This window comes from Aplysia californica, unplaced genomic scaffold (assembly GCF_000002075.1).
Source record: "Aplysia californica isolate F4 #8 unplaced genomic scaffold, AplCal3.0 scaffold00149, whole genome shotgun sequence".
In the NCBI taxonomy this organism is placed as follows: Eukaryota; Metazoa; Mollusca; class Gastropoda; order Aplysiida; family Aplysiidae; genus Aplysia; species Aplysia californica.
In genome coordinates this window covers 797322-809332 of record NW_004797419.1, presented here as the reverse complement: position 1 = coordinate 809332, position 12011 = coordinate 797322, and the positions used below count along the sequence as shown (strand labels likewise).

At 39.1% G+C, this 12011-nt stretch overlaps 1 protein-coding gene across 1 annotated transcript in view; it reads right to left on the bottom strand.

The window, feature by feature from the left end:
• Nucleotides 1–204: 204 nt before the first annotated feature.
• The window catches only part of LOC101853082, a 40188-nt gene continuing 28381 nt past the window's right edge, over nt 205–12011 (bottom strand). Inside the window, exons 13-18 of the mRNA XM_013081864.2 lie at nt 11193–11342; nt 10201–10411; nt 6927–7100; nt 4377–4737; nt 3207–3317; nt 205–973 (exon numbers count right to left, since the gene is read on the bottom strand). Coding sequence (XP_012937318.1) covers nt 803–973; nt 3207–3317; nt 4377–4737; nt 6927–7100; nt 10201–10411; nt 11193–11342 — 1178 coding nt within the window. The 3' untranslated portion in view covers nt 205–802. The remainder of the gene's footprint in view (nt 974–3206; nt 3318–4376; nt 4738–6926; nt 7101–10200; nt 10412–11192; nt 11343–12011) is intronic.

Here is a 12011-nt window from a genome sequence, read left to right as displayed (position 1 = left end):
ATTTTGCCATCCCTCAACTAATATTACGTGTACTTTAATTTTTCATTATCAGTTGACCAAAAATATGGATGGGTTGAGCACATTAGTCAATCCACGATGTGTTTGAGTTAACCATGCCCGACTGTACTATGCAAAAAAATAGGGGGGGGGGGGGGGGGGGGGGAAGATTTGTTCACCAAAACAACTGATCACAATAAGTGAGAATTCATTTTATGAGAGTTTATTACAAGTGGATTACATTCTACAGTTTCAACATTTTTGAATGTTGTATCACTTCTATAATGTGAAATGTCACTGCAGAAGCCTCTGTTGACACTAGGTTTGTTTCTGGTCACATTCTAGCAGTCTAGCCATATGTGAAGCATCGTGGTGAAATCAGGCGCTCGTCAAAGAAACCGCCATTTTTCTGGCCGTTGGGCAATTAAAACTTATTTTTTTTTTACTCAACACCTTTTATTTCTCTTTAAAAAACACACTTCTGTGTGGATTTTACTGAAAAACGTTGATCAAAGGCCTAAAAATTGTAAATGTGAAGTTTTCAAGGACCCACAAACTTTGGAAGTCACCAAACTTTGGCAGCATTTTCATGCTAATTTTACCGCTAGCACCCGTTGACCCGTCTCCTTCAAATGCAAATAATATATCAACTTCTATTCAAGACATGGGTATTTTTTCATTGAAAGCAAGACAAATTAACAAGCTTTAAGATGGCACCAATAACTCAATACACTCCAAAAATTGACGAGCAACTGATTCCACCGCGTCGTGACACATGCAATATTTAGTGACCACAGCGTTGCACTCAGAGCATCATATCCTTGAGGACAGAGGAGGCCAGCCACACAGGGGAGCCATTGGAGCCTGGTGAGCTGACCTGACACAGTGGGGAGCGAGGAGCAAGGCCAGTGCACTCATCAACATGCAGGTTTACTCCTGCTTGCTCATGGCTGCTGAGGAAGTCATGAGCCTGTCTCTGGAAACGAAAAAAACATAACGTTTGAAGTTAAGAAATAAGTCCAATATAAAAACTGCAGGGAAATACTTTTTCTCCACTGCATCAAATTTCTACACTTAATAAATAATGTTCATACCGGAAGCAAAAATGAATTTTTCATGAGGTCATTGCCCAACATATCAAAGCTATAATACCGAGAGTCCCTGAATAATTAGATTAAATTGACAATGTTATGACAAGTTTTCAGCCTAAAATATACAGTTCCTATTCCTACATAATGAATCATTAAATAGGTGAGTAACCATGTCCAGAAAAAAAAGCCACACCTGCATTAAGCCTAGTTTACCTGGGTGCAGTCTCGCACAATAAATTGCCTGTGACTACGATGAGCCAAGAAAGATGTCAAGAGAGAGGGTTTTTTTAAAAAAAACTGTGTAAGTGAAAACGAACAAGTAAAAGGACTATTTTTGTTTAACAAAGATTTACTTCAACATCATTAAATTATGTACATTAATTCAAATCTAAAGATAAATATAAATCAAAAGTGGAAATGTGAAAATCTAGGGAAAATTTACAGCAACATTTACATAAAACTTGAAAAGCACACTCAGGACATCAAGAGAGTCTGCCACTTTTTAAGATTCACAGAAAGCAAATTTCAGTCTCCTTTTACATGTAAAAATATAGATCTAATATTCTACCTTCAATGGCACCACAGACAGAAAACCCCGAAAGTTGCATATATTTTTTTGCAGTACAAAGTGTTGGCAACACAAACTCATAGTTGTAGCCTACTTGTACTCCAATCCACTTCCTGGGAAATTCTTTCCCCTGATTTGGAATGATATTCACCCTATCCTGTGACCCATGTCCTTTCTATGCATTTGATTTTTTTGCTTCTTTATAATGTCATTTGTTACTACTTCTCAGCAAAAATACAATGCAATGATTGTCTTCCAGCACGTTTATGATTAAGGTAGTTCATCCCGAAACTTTTTTATCTCGAGTATCTAATTCACATAAAATCAAGGAGGAGGAGGAAAACAGAATAGCAACATCATCAACAACAAAAATAATTGCATTATATAGCACATCCATGCTCTACAGAATGCCATGTGCGTTTTACAGCTATTATTACCCCAGCAGACCCTAGAACACTCAGAAATATTCTTAACTTCCCGGAAAGCATACAGTGTTTAGTTTTAGTAAGTGTTTTACTGCACGTGCAACACAATCAGATCATATAAGTGCCGAAACCCCCCGGGGCAGTGCCACTGACTGTTGTGTCTTTAGGCCATTCCCAAAGGGGGGACATTTCTTGTTCAAGCATAGTAAAATTGTAAATGGGCTAATTCATGTCACGCTCATAACTGTGCCAGATCTACAACAGGGAACTGCTGCTTTTTCTTTCCTGATCCTTACTATTGTCATTTTCCTTTATTTCTTTTGTAAGTTTGTCACTCTCTTGTGACCTGCTATTTCCGGGGTGCTTTGATAGTCGAAGTAGACCTTGTGCTGTTGAAGCTAGAGAGGTGAGTAGTTGTCTAAGTCTGGTTCCCTGTAAAGACTTCTCTGTTGACCCCCATCCCTTGGCGCTCATATGACCTTATGCAGTTGCGAGCACCGAAAAACCCTCTACTATAACAAAAAAATAAGTGCTGAAGATTAGAGGTGCTACAAGAGAGTAACAAACACAAAAAAAGAAGGAGGGGAAATAAAGACGATTGACATTTGATAGGAAAGAAAAAGCAAACCACACCAGAGCACCCACCAACCACCCACTAGACAAGCATACAGTGTCAGCTGCAGATTACATGCACTAAAACAATAACAACCTGACAAGATCTTTTGCTGTCTATAGCCAGGCACTCTTTCCTACCTGGGTGAAGTGAGGAACATTTGTGTATAGTCCCTTTCCCAAAGACACAATGTCACACCCACGATGGGATTTGAACTCAAGACCTTATGGTTGTGAGTTTGAGAGCCTAAACACAAGGCCACTGACGCCGGATGACAACTTTTCAGTCACGGGGGGATCCAACCAGATCTTTCACCGAAATCATTAGACGTACATTATGATCATAAAGTCTTGAAGTTCCTCTAGAATAGGAATCAGTCAACTTCTATTGAATACCACAATAAGATGAGATATTGAAAAGCCTGTCAAGTCTCATTAAACTGAGCTTTAACAAAAAATTCATACGGCATTCATATGAAAAGGCTAAAAATAATTCCAAACATTCCCAAGTACCTGCAGATCCACCTGATGGTTGCGAAGTTCTGACATGTACCAAGGCTTGTGGGACCAGCAATTATCAGAGGTGTTAATAGGTCGAGAATCTTGACCGTCTGGACCTATATTCTGGTGAATGTAATAGATATTATACAAAATCAAAGACAAAAGCAGTAGATAAGAACTTCAAGTCAACTACATCAAGTTAGTCAAGCATTATTATTAGCACAGATGTGCTAACATAATATAATAAAAAGACAATTTTTAAAAAAAGTTTTTTTTGTTAGTGCAACAAAGCTAAGGACTAGGCACAACAGATTCACCAAATTACTGGCCTTTAAGGTGTAGATTACAATTACTCATGCAAGACTGTCATCATTTCAGTCTTAATTACTCTTCACTGCTATCCTTATATCACAATAATAGACAAGCACATCTGACTTCTGCTAATACAAGTAATCAGTCAAAATCAGAAAGACGATTGTCATGACCAGCAGAGTCCAGATGATAATTACAACACCTCTATACAGCTCTGTCAACATCCATTGAAAAGATTCAAGAGCCATGTACTGTCCACCTAGTCAAAATATACAAAAGTTGAACCTTCCAAACAGGCTTAAATTGACATCTACTTCCATCTCTTCCATTAAATAACACATTTAGAGACTGGATCTTTGTACAAATTTTAGTTTCCTGTACAATTTATATATACTGCTTGTGTTTTCCGCTTCTTACAGAGAAGAATTTCTTTCTCATTATATTTCAATATTTCAAAGAAACTTGGACTTGGATTAAACCTTTCTAAAAGCAACTGACTTCTATTACTGAAATTTACAGACACAGAGTCAGATGCAAACTTAAAAGACTACTTCATGAAATGAATAAATATTAACCTGAATAACCAAACTATTCCTAAAATCCAGAACAGTAATTCTGTATCAGAATTATCAAAAAGCCTGCACTTCAACATCTGAAAAAGACAAGCAAAATAAACTTCCCAATCTCCCAATCTCTTGCAATCTTTCTAGTTTGTAGAGATGTCAAGGTAGGCCTACCATCCTTATAAGTTGAGGAGCTTTCAAACCCTCACGATTACCAAATTTATTATTTTTTAAAGAAAAAACTTCGTACAGGAGCACAAAATTGATAAAGTATAAAAATGGGACGGGGGGTGTTAACTTTCATTACCGGAAAAGAGAAAATTCTGGACCCTGCATTGTCTGCATACAAGTTAGAGCAAGGCCTCTGGCACGCTGCATGAAGAGCTGTCTGCAGTTTATGTCGAGAATTAGCAAGTCCATGCATGCGGCTAGTCGAGTGTCTCTGACATTTCCCCACAGGATTATGGTCGGTCCGAGTCTCAGGAATGTTGCCTGTGTATGCCAAAGGCACGCATCCAGAGTCATGAAGTTGGTGGCATTGGTTAAACTTTTGCCAGTGATGCAGTGGGCACAGACAGTGATGATCACAGCAGTCCTCTTTCTCTAATGAGATGGATGGGTCAGATTGGCTGCTGACAAATGTTCTTGGGGCACCATGGGACACCACACTGTAAGCAAGTGCAACAGCATAAGGGCATATTCACACACATGTACATGAAAGAGAATCAAGTGAAGCTGACAATTATAACAATATAATATGTAACGAGATACAGAAAGGAAAATAAATTCTTATAGTTTAAAAAAGTAGATCTTTTGAACATTGGTTCATTGTCACATACAAGCATTGTTTTAGTGATGATTTACGGCACTCGCAACTGCATAAGGTCACATGAGCGCCAAGGGGAGGATGTCAACAGAGAAATCCAAACGGGGAATCAGGCTTACTCTGTTCACTTCTCTAGCCTCAACAGAACAAAGTCAGCTTCGACTATCAAGGCACCCTGGAAATAGCAGTTCACAAGAGAGTGACAAATATACATAAAAAGAAGTAGTGGAAAAATGACGATAGTAAGGATGAGGGGAAAAAAAGCAAGTTTCTCCTATGTTGTTCCGGCACAGTATGAGCATGACATTGATAAATCAGCCAATTTACAATTCTACTGTCCATAAGAACATGTTTATATCCCCCCTTTGGGGACGGCCTATGGTAACCCAAAAGAGGTTGAAAAACAGATTTTTACAGTCTTCAATTTCCGTTCACAGAAATACAGCAAGTTTCATAAATATAACTTGTATTCTTGCAAAGCAACACAGATGTCTTGCCACTATTGTTGGTCTATGGAAACATTCCTGCTTGTGAAAGAAAAAATCTACTTTGTGCAAGACTATCTTCCATATGAGACAGGCTCTCATCTCTTAATTTTCAGCTGAACTGATCAAAAACACTAGATAGTGTCAGTACAGTACTAGAAAGATCAATAGACAATGGTACTGTTTTGCATATAAAAAGAAATATGTTGTTAAGTAAACAAGAAAGTCAGACGACAAAATACTTCTTCCCCATGCTTTTGTCTACCACTTGAACAACAGAAATCACAAAGTGGGCCGGTCCGTACAACTGTGAGTTTTGAATCCTATGTTTTTACACCGTTAACTCTTTATCTCTGACAAGCCACTCCCAGGTGACAGCAGCTTGGGCACATTCCTTTACGATGACTTACGACATCAAATTACTCTTTGGTAATTGCCCAAAACAGGTCTCTTTAATCGGGAGTTCATTCATTAGATGAAAAACAGTCAAAATTAGTTTACCTGTTTTGATTTAATGACCAATTTAGTGACAATATGTCAATTTCAGATTTCGTACCAAAATAGGGCACCGGCATAGTGGGTTTACCCCCCTCGGAGATAAAGAGTTAAAATAAAATCTGAAGTTTAAAACAAGGTCTATCACTCCAAATATTCTACGTAAGCTTTTAAACTTTTAAATCCATAAACTTCAATAATGCACCACTGAACTACATAAATATATTTTCAGGACATCTCAGAAGTTACAAAAGAGAAGTTACACTTACAATTGACAGGCAGCATGCCTACTTTACAGGGTGAATAAAAGGGATGCTGTGTTCAAGTTAAAAATTCAGAATTATTTTGCAAAAATCAAGCCATCATGCGTGGAGCCCTTCGGCCTGTGGAAGTGGCGTAACACATAATGATTTATTAGCTGCCCCCCCCCAAGGTCAGAGAGATCAAACTGGCCACAAATAAATGTGCTTCTCAGGGGGGTGAGACTGGGCCACTACGGACATGGGCACTAAATTACTAGATCTGGTACAAAGAGGCAATCAAACATGTGTTTCAACACCGTCTCCACGAGATACAGCTAAACCAAGTCCAGTAAATTAACGATAATGAGACCTGAATCAACCAAAGCTACAGTTGGAGACTGCCAGGTACTGGAATGACTAAATGAGTTGAGTCAAGGACTGAAGGAGTGCAGAAATCTCATAATGCATAAAATTTGTTCAGTATGTTACTCTTACAAAAAATTCTTAGATTTTCTGTTGTCTACTAACTACTATGGAAGTAAAGATATTCAAAGGTAAAAAAGAAGTATTTGACCATTGATTGAGATAATCTGTAAAATCCAGCCACCGATCCATAAAAACTACCTGCCATGGACACATGGAAGACAAGTTCTAGTTCTAGTTTTGAATTTTATTAATCAATTTCCCTGCATCATTTGCTAATACAATACAAGACAATTACTGGTAATGAGATATTTGATACTGCATTTACTTTCACTAAAAGATGCTTAAAAAGTGTCAATCATCTGCCTTAAGTAACATAATCTCACCCAAAGGAGGGATAGCTGAGTGCACTGGTTTGAGTAAAAACTTTCCCATTAGAACTGTGAAGGCCGAACCGAGATCCTTCTTGACCCAAAAAATTTTGTGAGCCTGTCAGGGATCGTTGGTGGCCTGCTAAACTCCAGTCGTCTCTTGTTCCTGAAATTTCCTTTCCATGCAAACTGAGGAAGTCATAAACACAAATGTTTATTCGTCATCGCATTGCCTCCACTCCCAGCACCACAAACATCATGACATCAAGTAGGCAAATTCTTTTTTCTACAAAAACAAGGTTCCAGTAAAGTGGAGATTGAAAATCAGGACATCATGAACATACGCAAGGGAATACCCATTCTAAGAGCTTGTTGTACAGATCATTTCCCTCCCCCCCCCTTCCGCCGAAAATACCTCAAATAGAAACTGATCAAATGTTTAGCCTTTTGAAAGTGTGGGACTCATCCAAAGCTGAAACATATGTATACAGACCTGCCACTGTATGAACTCTAAAAATCAGGATTTCAAGAGTATAAAAAATCGGATCTGGTGAAAAAAATCGGGATCAACCGCAAATCAGTTATAAAAAGTACTGGAAACAAAATTTTCAAAGTAGCTGCATGCCAAATTTATCTGTTTCTTATGAAAGGCCTATATATCCTGAGAATTTTGATACCATTCTTTAACATCTCAGTCAATTTTTAAGAAAATGGTAGCAGTTTTAAATATGATCAAATTTGTTTAAGTCGCAAACTGGCTGCAACCCCATGTTTGACAGATAATAAAAGAGTACCAAGAGCACCAACCATCTCCACATTAACAGAATACAATCACTATAACATAGATATGAAGCCTAATTTTTTTCAAGACTGTGAGATCATTACAAATCAGTATTTTATCACCTCAAACACGATGATCTGTCGTCATTTCGACAAAAACACCGAGCGTTGACCTGGCCGGCGCCCCACCGGCCCCCCGCGGCGAGCGAGTTGTCACTATACTGTAGTGTACTTTCCAAGTTGATGCAAGGATTGATGCAAACTAATTCCAAGTCAATTACTTTATTCTAATAGAAAAAGAACTGATCTTTTCATTGCTACCTTTTTCAAGCCGGTATTTTACATATTTCGTGTAAAAAAGGATCTTTGAAAACTTTAACGGTATTTTTAAAGGCTTTCTATTTAAACATCAAAAGCCAAAAATACACCACGGGAAAGCCCTCTTAAAGCTCTGCAGTGCTCCGCCAATGACAAGACGGTATTTAATCATCAAACCTTCGGCGAAGCATTTGAATGCACACATGTCAATTTTTGAACCAGCCGACCACGCATTCCAACCGCGAGGGGCATCACTTTCCATGGCGATTCTCCAGCTCCTAATAATCGGACATATAAACAACTTACACCATTGTAACGAAGAAAAGCTGAACTTTTACAAGGTGTTCAGCATTTAGTGTTTTGTGGCGAAAGAGCAAAGAAACAGCGGTCTGAATTTCCTCGATACCACGTGCTCAGAAGGCCGCAAGTGCCCACGAGGCCGAGTTTACGCTACCTAGTTATATGGGGCACTGGGGGGGTGGTTCCCTTTACAAAACTTTTGCAGGAATAAGTTCACATTTGGACCTCAAAGCAGAGGGGAGGAAATTGATCAGAGAGCACGTAAGCTACTCGGTTCAGACTGGGGGAGTGCAGGTTGCAGTGACGCTAAAACTCTCGTAGTCTTGAAAATAGCTTACACATAACTCTAATCATCCATGCAAAAGGCATGCGTTTTCATACAGTTACAACGTTTGACAAAATCGCGTCAAGGTTGTTCATCATTTCTTTTTCCTTTATGTGTCCTCAATGAGTAGGCCTACACGTATTATTGCACGCACTTTAAGCCAGAGTATCAAAAAAATACCCCCACCCCATCCCCCACAGTGGTTCCCCCACTGGCTAAGTCCTGAAAAACACCTCGACCAATGCGACCGGTGTGAGTGAACTTTGTTGACCCCGACAGTTGACGGTCCTCGACACGCGCTACTCACACGCACGCGGTCATGTCAAGTGATGTGAACGAGTGTATGCAAGTTCCACAGACAGGTCTTGATGATGAGCGGAAACAAAAGTCGGAAGAGATTTTAGTTGTAAACACGCCATCATGTCTCTAAGATGCATGGGCGCAAAGCTGCCCGATATGAGAATGGCAGAAACAAAATAAAAACACTCAAAGAAAAGTCTTTTAGGTGCTTTCAAGTTTCCACCAGAGGCTTCAATCTCTGTGAATGTTCCACTTACAATTTTGTACTAGTAATTTAGCTCATTCATTTTCTTTTCAGAAAATACTATTTTCATCATTTTTTGGTTGTGTTTGTGATTTTATACAATTTTTTTAGTAAGGTACCCCTTCAATTTTCGTGGAGTTGTTGCCCTTGTCTAAAGGATGGGGGGCCACAGCTGGCCAAGCCTGCTAAGTGCGAAAGGGTTAAATCGGGATGAGTGGTAGGTCTGATTTTTATCCACTGATACATGGCTTGAGTCAAGTTGGAAACCGATGATTTGCAAAAAGTAATTAAGCATTTTTCAGTGGAATGAAAAACAAGTGCAGATGTCAGCTACCACAGATAAATCAGACCTGCCACTCTATGAAATTTAAAAATCAGGATTTCAGGGGCGAAAAAATCGGGATCAACGATAAATCACCAAGGCGACTGCCAAGCTGACTTAAACATTTTCCAGGAGTGTCCATGAATATATATATATATATCCATGTATAGGCCCTGTGTGTGTGTGTGTGGTAGTGTTTTATCCTTTTAAAAAAAATCCTGCAGATGAACTTACGTTGGCCCCATTAACCGTTGGTCCCCGACACACGCGAAACTCACACGCCGAAGTCACGTGATGCAAACGCACGATTGAAAGTTTTACTGATGGGCCCGACTGAACAGAACTTGGGCAAAGCTTACTTTGAAACCAACAGCAGAACTATGAATAATATTGATCATTTTTGTATGTCGCAGTTGAAACAGTTATCAGGCCATCATCAGAGAATTCTGAGTGGTAACAAAGCGAAAGTAGATCTTAAGAATGTCCCAAGTCGCAAGGCCAAATTGCAAATCGATATTACTTCCATTATAGTTGAAATAATGTGTGCAAGCAAAGATCCAACACAACTTGGGGCGAGTCAACTACTAAATCCGGCATAAATGGCACAAAAAAATCATGATACACGCGATCAAAATCAGGAAAATCGGGATTCTTGAGATTTGCGGACAATTAATGTATAAAATTCGCCCACATAACTTACTGGTGTTCTTGCATATGTCTTAGTGCTTGCTGCTCGGCTTCCAATTTCTTTGCTGAAGCAATAAACGCATTGTATTTGGCCAGAGACAGGCCAGAGTCCTTGTCCCCATCATCATCTTGGTCCAGCTCCATGTCCTCAGGGTTAATACAGATGTTGATGGCTGGCTCAATGCTCTGGGACGAGTCCATGCTGTAGCTGGTCGCTGTCGCTGCTGGATTGGACACAGAGAGTACGCTGGAAGTTATCATGGACTACTCAGTCCCCCACGATGAATTTCAGTTTCCATGAAACATATACATTTACATCCAATGTGTAGACAAACTAATGAACCCTGGAGCTAATACTGGAGTTAAAAATATGACGGGCATGAGGGAAAAAACCAGTGATGTCAGTTTTTTTCTTAATTTCTGGGTTATTGTTCCTGCATGATGCCTGGCTGGGTCTGCTTTAGTCCATCTAAGTCATATACGGAAAAATAAGCGCTGCCAGTCTCTGTGAGTTAGAAAATATAGTCCACAATGGAAGAACCAGCGATGTCAGGATGTTAACAACAGGAAAAACCAGCAATGTCAAGCATATTTTTTGTCATTGCAACCCTTGTGAGACCAATCAGTGACCATATTTCAGTTTTATAATCATAGCACAGGAGACAAAATAGCAGAAGCCGAGCGATATCCCAAAGTGACAGAAGCGTCAAGAAAAATACAAAAGTTATGGAGAAAACATGAGCTTGAGAAGTTTGATGTCAAAGGTTTGAGTTTCCCATCGTGTCAAGCTTTTCCAAATGCAATTTTAAAAATATATTTATAACGACTCCAAATAATAATTATTGTATGATTGTGAAAAAGCAGATAGAACATTTGGGTTTTGATCTCATGGTCTTAGAAACTCAAAACAGCCAAAAGCGTCAGATAGAACTTTGGAATTCTTTGGTAGTGTGCTGTTGAGAAAGATGACACAAGGTATTAAACTGTAATGAAAAAGCAACTTACGAAGGAAGATGGAACTTTCAGGTCCAGAACATGTAGGTGTGCCAAAGAAAAATTGTGGTTTATCTTCGTAATTTGTCCCAGTCAAAACATCACCTTGAGATTGCGTTCTCATTGAGTACACACGACAAGACGACAGTGCTGAAACTGGTTCTGAAACAAGAAATGTAAGAGGAACACATATGAATACATAAAAAAGTTCAGGACTATCTTGTAGCTCTGTGTGTTTTAAGAACAGATACAGTGAAATTGCTCACACTGAAGTCGTTGGGCCCAGCCTCCAAGTTTGTTGAATGATATCCAACTGTTTGTTATTAAAAAGATGCAACGAACATGATAATTTTTTTATCAGTAACAATAAAGACGTCTGTTCTAAATGTGTCACAGTGTAAGTATAACAGGACACAGCCAACAGTGTCCCACAGAGCTTGTTTATATGAGCAGTTTCTTCAACTGACAAAGTTCATGAACAACCAGGTCAGGTTTGTGCAAGATTCACCGTTTGGTTTTTAAAAAATTCTTTCATGTGAACCACACCAGAACTTAAAAGTGCTTTAGCAATGTATACTCAAATCCAAGTGTTCGTTGTCTCTTCCATTCACTTGTTTCTTTGTCCATGGCTGCCCTATTAAGTCTCACCATTGCCCTTGCAATTCCCCTCCTCCCCCCATACTTTTCAGTGACATCACAATACAGTGGACCAAAAATCTACATGTCTCTTCAAGACCAACATCATAATATACAGCAAATGAAACATTCTGGCGCTGGGCTTAGGACAATCCCCACCACCTGTCTATTATGAACATTACTATAGCAGATTAT